Genomic DNA, 15,591 nt, shown 5'->3' with positions numbered 1-15,591 from the left:
TGCATCGGCCTGAGAGAATTTGAAGACTCAATAGACATTGTAAAAGAATGAAATGCTGTTTCATTTTCACATAGCAGGAACCAGAACTGCAAATCTGAGCACAAACTTCACCTGAGATTACAGTGTCTTGAAGAGCTGGGTCTTCAGGAGGTTTTTTTTTTTTTTTTTTTTTTTTAAATATATAAAAAGGTAGAGAGGGACGCCCCTGCTCTGGTTGGAACTGGTAGTGTGTTCCACCAGCGGGGAACAAGAAATGCAAAGAGTCTGGATTGCCTTGGACCAACAGGGGGCAGAGCCAGGCACCATTCATTGGAAGAGCACAACGGTCGTGAGGTAGCATATGTCTGAATCAGGGCGTTCAGGTAGGTAGGAGCAGTACCGGAGACAACTTTGTAGGCCAGCATTAGAGATTTGAATTTTATTGCAGGCTGCAACAGGTAGCCAGTGGAGCTTGTTGAGCAGCGGTGTGACATGTGACCTTTTTGGCTGGTTGTAGACCAAGCGAGCCGCCATGTTCTGAATCATCTGAAGCGGTTTTATTGTGCAGGCTGGCAGGCCTGTCAGGAGGGCGTTACAGTAGTCAAGTTTTGAGATGACGACAGCTTGTGTCAAGGAATGATGCGCATGGCAAAGTTAAGGTGATCAATACAGCACATAAATTAACAGCTGTGCTCTCCTCTCATTAGAGGAGCTGTACAGGTCCCGCTGCCACGGAAACCTGCAGTATTCTGAAGGACTCATCCCACCCAGCACATCACCTGTTCCAACTGCTACCCTCAAGGAGGAGATACAGATACTAAAACCACAACAAACAGGCTGAAAGCAGCACATATCTCAGGGCTACTGCGATACTAAATGAACACTGGAGACTCTTTTATACACAAACATAAAAATCATTAAACTCGGCAATATCACATGAAATGTCACTACTAAATAAAATATATATATTGTTTGCATAACCACGCATATATATATATATATATATATATACACACACACACACATTATTATTGGTCAATTTATTCAGAATTTCCTTCTTTATTCCTGCTTAAATACTTTTCTTTGCAATGAATGGGATTGCGCACAAATTATGTTGCACTTTTAATAATGACAATTTAATTTATTAATTATATTTATTTATTTTATTGTTCTATGACACCTAGCTCATTGAATAAGCTCATTGAATAAGCTTAAAACTACAGACATGCTGCAAGAGGTGGAGGGAAAGGAAAATATATGACTAGAAATTATTCTAAAAGATGCAGGATGAAAGGGTATTTACAGGAGTTGTGAAGGATCCAGCATGCTTCAGATACAGATACGAAAGCATGGCTACTGCGCCAACCAAATGGCATTAAACCAGAAATTCAATTTGGAACACCATTACATCTGAAAGGTGCCATTGAGAGGGTGGCATCTGATATCTGCTTCCTCACCATGCACCGACACCTGTAGGCTTAATAATCAGAAGCATGGAACAAGCAAAAGGCTCTTGAGGAGCTAAGCTACACCAGATTTATGTCCTGGCCTGCCGAGATAAGCGCAGGTTCTTTTTTTTTTTTTTTTTTTTTTTTTCCCAAGAAAGATATATTTATTAAAATTATATCATTATTCTTATATTATATTCAAATTAATTAAGCATTTATTAAATGATTGATACTCTTTTATACCATGGCAGACATATGCATCCAAAGCTCTTACTATAATTATTGATTTATGCCTGTTGTTAAAACTATCCATCATTTGTTTATAAAAATCATTGTGCATATTTATTCATTTTAACGAAAGAATAAAATACCTTAGTATTTGATTCCTGAGGGAATCATGAATTGCTGCTGCAAGTGGCAGGGGTCTGGAGCCCATGGGTGGAGCTGAGACTGCATTTCCCAGGGTCGTGTGGTGTGACGTCAGCAGGTAGCGCGGGAGCACTGGCCGTGTCAGATTACGTCACGGTTGTTTACATTGGAGGCAGAGGAATCGGCGTTTTCTTCCAGGGATTAATTCTGCGTTGGTTACATTGATTGCTGACTTCATTTCACCAAGAAAAACAGGATGAATGCTTCTGCAGTACTGGGCACGGACTGCTTGATTCTTTTTGGAGGAACGTTGGCCGCAGGTTGACAAAAGCCGGTGGGGAGCGGCGCGCGCACTTAGCTGCCGCTTCACCTGTTGCTCGTCTAACAATGAAGGTAGAAGAAGAGCTCTTCGTGGTTGAGACCGCCAGTGAAAGAACTGAATGTTCCATGCATGGAGTGTTTCGAGAATGCGTTGCACGGCCATCCGACGAGCCGCTTGCATTAAATGCGTGAGCTGTGGCGCGGCGAAGGCCCTTCCGCTTCGAGCCCGGAGTGAGACAGAAGCCTGAGCTGGTTCGGGGATAAAGCTGTATACTCTCCGGAGGTCTGAGACTTACTATGAATCGGAGACGTCTAAGGGCATGGCATCCAACGAGCCACGAGGTAGGTTGAAATCGCAGGAAAATGAACGCACACAAGGCTTACAGAGCTGAGAAAGCGAGCGGCAGTACAGATGTAGCAGCAGCATAGGCAGGCAGAGGAGAGCGAGGATTACTCTCATCTTAAATAGAGCGCCAGATTGGATAGAGGGTGTGTTTTAGTGGAGGATGTATGAGGAGTGGGGCATGTCATGTGTATGGCAGCACAGCTCGAGTTGCCTGCCTGAACTAGCTCGCAGGCGTCGCTCCATTTATATAGCAAATTGCAGCCGTTTTAAATGCAGTCTGTTTTTACCCCATTGGTCAAAGTTATGTTTTGGAACTGAAATAGATTGTTAACGCAAGTTGCTCAACTTTCTGTGTAAGTTGATGTGATATCTTGCTAAAGGATAGATGACAGGTGGTTGAAATCAAGTGAGTGTAATAGATGGAAAAGAGTACGTAGGGGAAGAGAGACAAAAAAGAAGGTATTAGTATGTGTTGACAAGAGAAGAAAAGAAAAGGGCAACTTGCTTGCTACGAACTGTATGTAATTAAAAAAATTTTTTTTTTGGGATGTTTGAACTCACAATCTGCCTGAATTTATATTCTTGCCCCAACATTTCATGCAATTTATTCTCCGATACTGATTCAGTATCAGTGTACTGAGATATTTTGTTACATTTTGGTTTCATTTCCACTGAGTATGCGTCACTATTCTACAGTAAATGTTTTAAAGGACCAGCCACTGTGGGTGAAAGGGGGGTGCCCCTGGATTTACCACGGTTGCCGTGTGTCCTTTTGCTGTACATTAACTGCACTGGAAGCCTCCTGTCCACACAGGTCCAGGAGACATGACAGCTCCAGACAGAGAAAAACTCTGGCAGGGTGCAAGACCCTCCGAGAGTGTGTGTGTGGCTGAAGGTCATCAACAGGAAGTGGACAGAACCACGTTGGGCAAGTCCATATTAGGTTAAAAAAAGAGCTGTGAGAATCATACATTCATGAAAAAATCATATTCATTGTTTTTGACATTATATACTGCAAATTTTTTTTTGATAAATGGGTACAGAAAGATTGTTTTGGATACGGTTGTGTTGTTCTGGCTCTGCTATCTCTCTTTATAGTGCTTCCTGTTGTGTCACCTGGAGCCGAGGGGGAGAGTGGACGGTGGTAATATTACTATATTATGTACAGAAATTGACATATTGATGACACAAGCATAGTGGTGTTGTGTGTTGTGTGTATTTCTCATATCTGTTCTGTCTGTGTTTTGCATCTCCATGGTCATCGAAGGTAAATCCCTTTCCCCATATCAAATGACATTAATCCACTCTGAAATGCTTTGCTGCTCACTGATATTGCTACTATTCATAATTTTGTTTGAGTTGGCCTAATGAATGTTAGGCCAAAAGAGGGAATTGTTAAAATAATTGATTATTTTCTATATTGGTAAATGGTTTTATGCTTTATTTCTGCTTCTGTCTCTGTTCTCTGTGAGTGACGCAGGTCACTATCAAAGGTCAAACCTTGACTGTAATAAATATCTCTATGCATTTATATTAAGTCAGACAATATGATTTGATACATTGATTGTGTTTGTGTGTTAATATTGATGTAGAAAACTATGATTACTTTAATTACATATATTCCATTTGCTTAAACTGATTAAGATTCTATAAATCACAAAGAATGACATCCAGATATATTGATACATAGTTTTTGCTGTGTGTGTATGTGCGTTTGTGAGTGTGAGTGTGTGTGTGTGTATGTTTGTCTGGAGAGGGGAGACCACAGAAGGCCGAATTAAAATCCCGTGTGAGAATCTCTGTAAGTCATAACAAGGAAAAATGTTTGTGCTAACAAGTTTGTTAGCAGGCCACAAGGCTTTGTTATGGGAAGCAGTGATTGTATTGCCCAGGTGGCCTGATGTGTGACGGTATGAAAGAAGACTGGCGAATGAGCGGATCAAGAAGGCGGGACTTCCTGGAAGAAATCGACCAGCATGTTTTGTAAACAAATGTTAGTATTTTAATGGGTTCCAGAGAGGGAGTCGGGGTTCAGACTTCACGAACTGAAACACGTCTGTTTGTATTCAGGGACATGAGTTAAGGTTGAACCCAGAGATCTCTGTAAAGTGCACATTTTTTGACGTATTGTAATAAAACTTTTGTTAAACTGAGAAACAGGACGTTCTCCAGCTCTTCATTTCCCCATCAAAGAATGCGCAGAAAAATGGTGAGGTTTTTTCTGTTGGTGACAGATTTTTTCTGTCGGTGACAGATTATCAATTTTCAAGGTTTCCTCGTGCAATTTTTCTAACAAAAGACTCCATCAGTGTAAAGCTGCAGGTCCTGATGGTATCGCACCCAGGATCCTGAAGACCTGCGCCAGCCAGCTGTCTCCTGTACTGAGACATCTGTACAACCTGAGTCTGAGTCAGGAGAAAGTCCCGCTGCTGTGGAAGACCTCCTGCTTGGTCCCAGTCCCCAAGAAGTCAAGACCATCTGACCCAGCTGACTACAGACCTGTCGCCCTCTCATCTCATGTGATGAAGGTCCTGGAGAGACTGGTCTTGGCCCAGCTGAGGCCACAGGTGAGGACGTTTCTGGACCCCTTGCAATTTGCCTACCAGCCCCATTTAGGAGTCGACGATGCTGTCATCTACCTGCTGCAACGAGCCCATTTGCATCTGGATGGTGGAGGAAGCACTGTGAGGATCACATTCTTTGATTTCTCCAGTGCTTTCAACAACATTCAACCTTTGCTGTTGGGTGAGAAGCTGCGGGGGATGGGTGTCGACGACTCTAGGATCTCCTGGATTACTGACTACCTGACAGGCAGGCCACAGTTTGTCCGTCTGGGCAGTGTCCTGTCTGATGTGGTGGTCAGTGATACAGGAGCTCCGCAGGGAACTGTGCTTTCTCCCTTCCTCTTCACCTTATACACCACTGACTTTCAGTACAACTCTGAGTCATGTCACCTGCAGAAGTTTTCTGACGACTCAGCTGTTGTCGGGTGTATAAGAGAGGGAGAGGAGGGTGAGTACAGGACACTGGTGGACAGATTTGTAGAGTGGTCCGAACAGAATCACCTGAAGCTGAACGTCACCAAGACCAGAGAGATGGTGATTGACTTCAGGAGGAAGAAGATGCTTCCACAGCCACTTCTGATCAGGGGGGAGGTGGTGGAGGAGGTGGAGGACTACAAATACCTTGGAGTGGTTATCGGCAACAGACTGGACTGGAAATCTAACACAGAGGCTGTGTACAAGAAGGGGCTGAGCAGACTCTATTTCCTGAGGAAGCTGAGATCCTTCAATGTGTGCAGCAAGATGTTGGAGATCTTCTACCAGTCTGTTGTTGCCAGCGCCATTTTCTTTGCTGCTGTGTGTTGGGGCAGCAGCATCAGAGCCAGCGACACCAACAGACTTGATAAAATTATCAAGAAGGCTGGCTCTGTACTTGGTCTCAGGCTGGAGACTTTTGGGACTGTGGTGGAGAGGAGAACACTGAACAAATTGCTGTCCATCATGGACAATGATCAGCACCCTCTCCATCACACAGTAGAAAGACAGCGGAGCACCTTCTCTCACAGGCTGCTCCAGCTCCACTGTCATAGGGACAGATATAAAAAATCTTTCCTGCCACATGCCATCACACTGTACAATAACAAATAATAACCTGGTTCATTACATACTGTCTATGCACTTTATGTGTTTTTATGCACACTGTTCATTGCACCTTATTTGTTTCATAGCACCAACATTTTTATACTGTATATTCATATTTATTCTGCACTGGAATTCTATTCTACTCCTTCTTTAGACACTTTATATTTTATTGTATTTTTATTGTATTTTTATATTTTATTGCTTGAAGTATGCCTAGGTTATTCTTTTTACTTAATTGTGTTGTTATTGTCTCTGTGTGTAATGCTGCTGCTTCACTGTAATTTCCCAGCTTGGGATAAATAAAGTATATCTATCTATCTATCTATCTAAATATTATATTATTGCTTTTGTGATGAGAGTCTTGTGCGGAGAGCCGTTGTTCGGCCTCCCTGTGATCCTGCAGTTCCCAGGCTGCACTTTAGAGGATGGTGCTTACATTCAGAGCTGGCCTTTCAAGACCATTTGCATGCTGTCTGCTCTGGTCTCCATTCCCATGGTCTCATATGTGGCCTCACTCCTGTTCAACAAGGGGATCCTTCCTGAGAGGCAGGACATGTTCAAGGTGAAATCACAGGAAGCACCAGCAGATGGTGACAGAGACTCTGATTTTCAAAATGAAAAAGACACATTTGCCTCTCCACTAATGCTCGATACAGAATGCTAAGGATAGGATTCTCCTATTTATCTCGTTTGTGTCTTTTGAATATGACAGTTGGTTTGGGGTAATAGCAAAGGATTTATACTTCTTACCATATTTAGAGTAAATGACCCAAAAAAGAAATTGACCAAAAAAGACACAAAATCACAAAAAAATACACAAAATGATCAAAAAGACACAAAATTACCAAAAAAGGAAACAAAATAACCAAAAAAGAAAGAAATTGACCACAAAAGACACAAATTGATCAAAAAAAGACACAAAATGACCAAAAAAGACACAAAATGACTAAAAAAAGACACGAAATGACCAAAAAAGACACAAAATCAACAAAAAGACACAAAATCACTAAAAAAGACACAAAATGATCCAAAAAAGACACAAAATCACTAAAAAAGACACAAAATCACTAAAAAAGAAACAAAACGACCTAAAAAGACACAAAGTCACTAAAAAAAGACACAAAATTACCAAAAAGGAAACAAAATGACCAAAAAAGACACAAATTGACCACATAATGACCAAAAAAGACACAAAATGACCAAAAAATACACAAAATGACCAAAAAAGACACAAAATCAACAAAAAGAGACAAAATCACAAAAAAAGACACAAAATTACCCAAAAAAGAAACAAAATGACCAAAAAAGACACAAAATCACAAAAAAATACACAAAATGACCCAAAAAAGAAATTGACCAAAAAAGACACAAAATCACTAAAAAAATACACAAAATGATCAAAAAGACACAAAATTACCAAAAAAGGAAACAAAATAACCAAAAAAGAAACAAATTGACCACAAAATGATCAAAAAAGACACAAAATGACCAAAAAAGACACAAAATGACCCAAAAAATAAACAAAATTACCAAAAAAAGACACAAATTGACCACAAATTGATCAAAAAAAGACAAAATGACCAAAAAAGACACAAATTGACCACAAAATGATAAAAAAAAGACACAAAATCACTAAAAAAAGACACAAAATGACCAAAAAGGAAAACAAAATGACCAAAAAAGAAACAAATTGACCACAAAATGATCAAAAAGACACAAAATGACCAAAAAAGACACAAAATCACCAAAAAAGACACAAAATCACTAAAAAAGACACGAAATGATCAAAAAGACACAAAATTACCAAAAAAGGAAACAAAATAACCAAAAAAGAAAGAAATTGACCACAAAAGACACAAATTGATCAAAAAAAGACACAAAATGACCAAAAAAGACACAAAATGACTAAAAAAAGACACGAAATGACCAAAAAAGACACAAAATCAACAAAAAGACACAAAATCACTAAAAAAGACACAAAATGATCCAAAAAAGACACAAAATCACTAAAAAAGACACAAAATCACTAAAAAAGAAACAAAACGACCTAAAAAGACACAAAGTCACTAAAAAAAGACACAAAATTACCAAAAAGGAAACAAAATGACCAAAAAAGACACAAATTGACCACATAATGACCAAAAAAGACACAAAATGACCAAAAAATACACAAAATGACCAAAAAAGACACAAAATCAACAAAAAGAGACAAAATCACAAAAAAAGACACAAAATTACCCAAAAAAGAAACAAAATGACCAAAAAAGACACAAAATCACAAAAAAATACACAAAATGACCCAAAAAAGAAATTGACCAAAAAAGACACAAAATCACTAAAAAAATACACAAAATGATCAAAAAGACACAAAATTACCAAAAAAGGAAACAAAATAACCAAAAAAGAAACAAATTGACCACAAAATGATCAAAAAAGACACAAAATGACCAAAAAAGACACAAAATGACCCAAAAAATAAACAAAATTACCAAAAAAAGACACAAATTGACCACAAATTGATCAAAAAAAGACAAAATGACCAAAAAAGACACAAATTGACCACAAAATGATAAAAAAAAGACACAAAATCACTAAAAAAAGACACAAAATGACCAAAAAGGAAAACAAAATGACCAAAAAAGAAACAAATTGACCACAAAATGATCAAAAAGACACAAAATGACCAAAAAAGACACAAAATCACCAAAAAAGACACAAAATCACTAAAAAAGACACGAAATGACCAAAAAATACACAAAATCAACAAAAAGAGACAAAATCACTAAAAAAGACACAAAATGATCCAAAAAAGACACAAAATCACTAAAAAAAGACACAAAATCACTAAAAAAGAAACAAAATGACCAAAAAAGACACAAAATCACTAAAAAAAGACACAAAATTACCAAAAAGGAAACAAAATGACCAAAAAAGAAACAAATTGACCACAAAATGATCAAAAAAGACACAAAATCACCAAAAAAAGACACAAAATCATCATCAAAGACCCCCAGAAATCATGTCACGACCCCAATTGGGGCTGATCTAAGAGATTAAACTTTTGTGTTAGACAGGCTTTACGTGTCGGGGTTGTGTTATGTAGTGAGTCTTATTGTTGAAATGAATGTTTCAGATGTGTATTGATTTTTCTATTATTGATCTATTGTTAAAATATGAATGAGGACTCCAGGACAAGGAGCGAATGCAGCTAGTCCCATACCAATGGGAATGCTAAATATACAAACAAATTACAGACATTACAGTCATGGAAAAAAAAATATTAGACCACCCTTGTTTTCCTCAATCCTAGTATATTTTAATGCGTGGTACAACTAAAGGTACATTTGTTTGGGCAAATATAATGTCAACAACAAAAATTGCTTATAAGAGTTTAATTTAAGAGCTGATATTTAGCCATTTTTCCAAATAATAACCAAAATCGTTATCAAGAAAATCATGAAAATGGCTTGATATAGGTAGTAAATATTATATTATTGCTTTTGTGATGAGAGTCTTGTGTGGAGAGCCGTTGTTCGGCCTCCCTGTGATCCTGCAGTTCCCAGGCTGCACTTTAGAGGATGGTGTTTACATTCAGAGCGGGCCTTTCAAGACCATTTGCATGCTGTCTGCTCTGGTCTCCATTCCCATGGTCTCATATGTGGCCTCACTCCTGGTCAACAAGGGGATCCTTCCTGAGAGGCAGGACATGTTCAGGGTGAAATCACAGGAAGCACCAGCAGATGGTGACAGAGACTCTGATTTTCAAAATGAAAAAGACACATTTGCCTCTCCACTAATGCTCGATACAGAATGCTAAGGATAGGATGCTCCTATTTATCTCGTTTGTGTCTTTTGAATATGACAGTTGGTTTGGGGTAATAGCAAAGGATTTATACTACTTACCATATTGTAATTGCACCATATATGTGTACTCTGACCTTGGCAACACTGGATATTACTACTATGTCTGCAATAGCACAACAGTGCCACTACAACCATGGTACCATTGTTTATGTTCTGAATGTTATCGGTCTTCTTGGGTATAAAACGTTCAATGTCTCGGTTTAAACTCTCCACATTAACTGAACCCCAGTTCCAGAAAGGTTGGGATGTTGGCTTAAATTGACATTTATACAAATACTTTTTATTTAACTTCTTAACACTGGATTGGTATAATTATGCACTTTTTGATGAAAGAACTGTCTTCATTCTTATAACGAATTTCAATTTGTATCTCGACTCAGATGTATGTTTCTGTTCATTCTTTTTTTTTTTAAAGATTATTTTTTTGGCATTTTTATGCTTTATTGAAAGTGATAGAGTGAAAGGGGGTGATAGAGGGGAAGACATGCGGCAAAGGGAGCTCAGGCCGGATTCGAACCCGGCTCCGCCGCTGCAAGGACTAAGGCCTTAGTGGTAAGCGCTCTACCAATGTGAGCCACCAGGATGCCCGTTTCTGTTCATTCTTGCTGTTTGGGTGTTGGCTGAAATCCCAAAATATGGTGTTTTTCTGTAATTTCTGGCCATATTATGCTCTAATATGTATCAACAGACTATAATTGATCCATTTTAAGCAGTTTTTGGCAATTTAAAATGCCCCAAATCGACATGCTATAGGGAATGACAAAGTCAAATACACGAAGAGTCAGAGTCCTGACTGTTAAAGCAGATGGCTCATTGCCTTAAATGACTGCTAAAAGACGGAAGGTTGTTGGTTCAATACTTATGAACCGCAGTGAAATTTAAAGCTTTCCATCCCAAATGAAGAAGTCAAATATACGAAGAGAAACAATCACTTCTGTCAAATTTCACCTCATAAGGTTTGAACCCATAACCTCCTGTTTCAAACGTTGTCACCTAGTCACCCACTATCGGCTCTGACTGAATTGGTCATTTCTCTTTGCGTATTTCACATCGTCACTCTGAATGTTAAATCTCAAAATTCACTATATTTCATAAGTATCGAACCAACAACCTTCAGTCTTCAAAGCAATCATCTATCTCTCTGAGCTACCTGTTCTGACAGAAGTGATTGTTTCTCTTTGTATATTTGACTTCTTCATTCAGGTATAAAGCTTCAATTTTCAACTCATAAGTTTTGAACCCATAACCTCCTGTTTCAAAACCTGTCACCTACCCCATTGAGCTATCTGCTCTGCCAAACATGACTGTTTCTCTTCATATATTTGACTTCTTCATTTGAGATGGAAAGCTTTAAATTTCATTGCGGTTCATAAGTATTGAACCGACAACCTTCCGTCTTATAAGCAGTCATTTAAGGCAATGAGCCATCTGCTTTAACAGTTAGGAATCTGTCTCTTCGTGTATTTGACTTTGTCATTCAGGTTTTAAAGCCTCAAATTTCAGCAATTGTGTCATCTGTCCCACTGAGCTATCTGCTGACAGACATGGCCGTGTCTCTTTGTGTATTTGACTTCTTTACTAGGGGAGTAAAGGCTTAAATTTCACCTCATAAGGAATTGAACCCATAAACTCCTGTGTTCAAACTATTCATCTATCACTCTGAGCTATCACTCTTCCTTTATTTAACTTCCTCTCTTCTAGTCTGATGATGTAGTAGTATAGTCACCATATTTTGAGATGTGTGAAATTTGACCCAAAAAAAAGTAATACTATAGCATGTTGAAATATTTCGGGCAAAAGTCATAAAATTTGTAAATGCCCCGATACTCTCAAAATAGTCTTATTATAGTCTGTTGATACATGTAGTTGGGTGGCTATTCCAGTAATGACATAAAAACACAATATTTTGGGATGTCCAAAAATGACCCCCTCAAAAAAGTCATACTGATACATTTGATGAAAAAGTCATACTATAGCATGTGACACAGAAAATATAAAATGAAAAGTGTAAAAAGATCTGTACAAATGGAGCATGATTAACTTCAAACAAAGCTGTGTGCATTGATAACATCCTGTGTGTGTGCAACCTCAATGATGCTGTTGTTTCCAGTGTCGGCCAATCACTTTGTCCGGTCACTTAGTCCCGGGGGTGGGTGGTGGGTGGTGGAGGGGAGTTCTTGTGAAACACCGCCAGAGCTGGCAGCCCGTTCAGAATATTTCCTGTAACGAGTCATGGCGAGGAGCCCCCCACCCCTCCTGACAGTTGGAAGGTAAGACACACAGAAGGCCCAGGGATACTCTGAGTGCTGCCAGCATGGACCCAAGCATTCACACTCTGGAGCTGCTGGGGGTCTTGTTCTCCGGGGGGGCCTGGCTCTGCTCGCTGGCCACCACCCTGATGTCCACATGGCTCACGCTCTCAACTGACCTGCTGCCAAGCGAGAGCTACGAGCTGGGGCTGTGGGAGACCTGCGTGGTGCAGGACGTCGGGGGAATGGAGTGCCGGCCCTACAACAGCCTCCTGGGCCTGCCGTCGGACATCAAGCTTGCCCGGATCCTCATGTGCGTTACGCTGGCCACAGGGCTGCTAGGACTGCTGCTGGCCATCCCTGGCATGCATGTGGTCAACAGCTGCAAAGACCAGCGGGAGGACTTCCGGTGCAAGAGGGTGCTGAAGATGGTGGGGGGGCTGCTGTGTATCATTGCCGGGGTCCTGGGCCTCGTCCCCGTCTCGTACATTGCCCACCTCACGGTCGTACGCTTCTTCGACGAGTCGGTGCCAGAGGTGGTGCCACGCTGGGAGTTTGGGGACGCTCTGTTCTGTGGCTGGACGGCGGGTTTCCTTCACCTGGTGGCGGGAACGCTGCTGGTGACTTCCTGTTTGTGTCTGCAGATGGAAACCTGTCACACACCTGTCTCCATTCCTCTGGGGAGGGTGCAGCCAAGACAGCCCCCCATCAGGACCAGATATGAGTACGTCTGAGGCTACTTTCCATCAGGGACGCCACAAGTCTGTTTCCAAATTTACTCCCAACTTGTTTAATTATGTTAGTTTAGTCTGTCTAAGATTCACTCAGAAAATATGACATTTTCTAGGTTAGAGACTACACACCCCCCCACAAAACTTGTTTTTGGGTCCCCAGAGTGTAAAGTGACAAAAAAAGAACACAACTCTGTTTCCTTAATGGAGCTCTGAGTTTTAGGCATTTATCTACATTTATCCTGTCTGTAGCTCTGTCATTCAGAGAACTTCATTAAGAAAACAAAACCTTTTATTGCAGTTGTGCTTTACTCTAAATGTTATCTTATTGGAGTCTGAGTCCTTTTTACAGGAGACAGACAGAAAGCAAATGTGAGTGAAACTAAATAAAAAATGCAGATGATTTATTTCTGCTTTAAAAATCCAGTATTCAGCTTTTATCTGCTAGTTTATTTCACTCTGTTTCAGCTCTCCATCCTTAAATAATAAGTTTGGTTTGAGCTCATAAACACATTCGAGTCATTTCCTGGTCTCAGTTTCAATCATTCAGATATTTTTCTCTTTTTTCCGGAGCCAAAGAGACAAAAGGTGCTGCTGTTCGTGGTTTTATTTGTTCTGTCTGTTCAATTATAACCATCAGAGTTTGTTTCAGTAATAAACAACAAATTATTGATTATAAAACGTGATTAATCTTCAAATGTAGACTAAATGATCCATGTGTTTCAAATAAAATAGAAAATGTGTTTTTACTTAGGAAAGAAGCTGCTGATGTGTTAAAAATCACTTCAAGTTCAATCAGACAGGAATGATTATTATTGTTTTTTATTGATTAGTCTGCTTTGAATCAGGTTATAGCTGTGAATATATGCAGCAGATGATTGTATATAAAATGCTTCTGAATAAAAATAAAAGTCACATGAAACTTACACCTGCTTGATTTATTTTTGGAAAATAAGTTTCTAATAATTTCCCCCATAAACTAGATAATAATAATAATAATAATAATAATAATAATAATAATAATAATAATGTTGTTGTTGTTGTTGTTATTTTATCTGACATGTTGATTTTGGACCAATAAGAGGTCGCCTTTGTTCTGGTTTTTACAATAAACTCATTATGTTGCCTTCGGCGTCCAGCAGCAGCTGGATCACCACGGCGCCCCGGCTCAGTGATGCACCGCCCACTGCTCCCCAGGCTCACTGAAGTGCTAGAATGGTGTGTGTTCACTGTTGTGCAAAGGCTGGTGAAATGCAGAGGACATATTTTGCTGCTCGCTGCTTCTGTTTGAGTGTACAAAAAGATTCTTAATCTTAATCTACATCAATCCACGTCTGTGACCTACACACAGTCACCAAGGCAACATCATCATGTGATCTAGAGCAGTAGTTCTCAACCTTTTTGAGTCGCGACCCCCAATTTAAAATGCATGTTGTCCGCGACCCCCGCTCACTGAACAGAATCTCCACGCACAGTTCAAATCATACAAACTCAGTTGATACGACGTATTTTGGACAAATAATGAAGCAGACAACAACTAAAAACTGTCACCTTCAAGCCAGAGAATCCTTGTAAAGTAATAACTTGCTGCTTTGGCATTTGCCAGAAAAGACACAAAATTACCCAAAAGAGAATCAAATTGACCACAAAATGATCAAAAAATGACACAAAATGATCAAAAAAAGACACAAAATGACCCAAAAAAGACACAAAATTACCAAAAAAAGACACAAAATTACCAAAAAAAGACACAAAATGGCCCAAAAAAGAAACAAAATGACCCAAAAAAAACCCCACAAAATGACTAAAAAAGACACAAACTGACCACAAAATGTAAAAAAAAAAATAAATAAATGACCAAAAAAGACACAAAATGACCAAAAAAAAAGACATTAAATGACCAAAAAGACTAAAACACATTAACACAGTGGACAGAGCTGACTTCCAAAATGATTTGGCGACCCCCAGAAATCATTTTGCGACCCCAATTGGGGTCGGGACCCCAAGGTTGAGAATAGCTGATCTAGAGACAGTTGGTGCTTCTCAAAGTGCAGGATGCTTCTTTGATATGACAGGTCCTTGTGAGTCAGGTCCTACAGAGGAAAGACTCATGTGTGTGTTGGTATAACACACACATGGAACGAACGAACGGGCTGTGAGTGTGCAAGTGTGTGTAATTGTCAGAGGTGTCAAAAGTATTCACATTCATTACTCAAGTAGAAGTATAGATACTAGACTTATTTTGAGTTTAAGTCTTTTTACTCAAGTATAAAAGTACTGGTTTCAAAACTACTTAAAGTATAAAAGTAAAAATAATGTAAGTGGCCAAAATTTGGAACTGAGCCATGTTGGTTTAGAAAAAGCTGACTCCTCAGAATGAAACAGGCTCTCATGCCATTAAGGACAAAGGCTTAGGCAACGGGGGCCACAGGGGCCTACAGTGCACCACCCCACCTCCCCAAAAAAGCCATATTAACTATTGTGTTATATTAAAATGTTAATGCTGAAACATTTGGGATGCACCAGTTTCAGCTCCATTTATGCCCATTGAAAATGAACATATTTTAGTACAATGCAAAAACATTAAAGAACCATATATGTGTACTACTTGAGCATTAATATGTGTTTCATCAAGCAGAA

General features: G+C 39.4%; 1 protein-coding gene across 1 annotated transcript; it reads left to right on the top strand.

Annotated features, from left to right (window-relative positions):
- Positions 1-12,146: 12,146 nt before the first annotated feature.
- Positions 12,147-13,224, top strand: LOC131963018 (putative claudin-24). The gene has a single exon (XM_059328143.1). It carries the CDS (start codon positions 12,286-12,288, stop codon positions 12,952-12,954), a length of 669 nt encoding a protein of 222 aa, XP_059184126.1. The 5' UTR covers positions 12,147-12,285; the 3' UTR covers positions 12,955-13,224.
- The last annotated feature ends 2,367 nt before the right edge of the window (positions 13,225-15,591 follow it).

Source organism: Centropristis striata, chromosome 24 (genome assembly GCF_030273125.1).
Source record: "Centropristis striata isolate RG_2023a ecotype Rhode Island chromosome 24, C.striata_1.0, whole genome shotgun sequence".
NCBI classification, from domain to species: domain Eukaryota; kingdom Metazoa; phylum Chordata; class Actinopteri; order Perciformes; family Serranidae; genus Centropristis; species Centropristis striata.
Note: the sequence above shows the minus strand (reverse complement) of the source record. Positions and strands in the feature narration are given on the sequence as shown.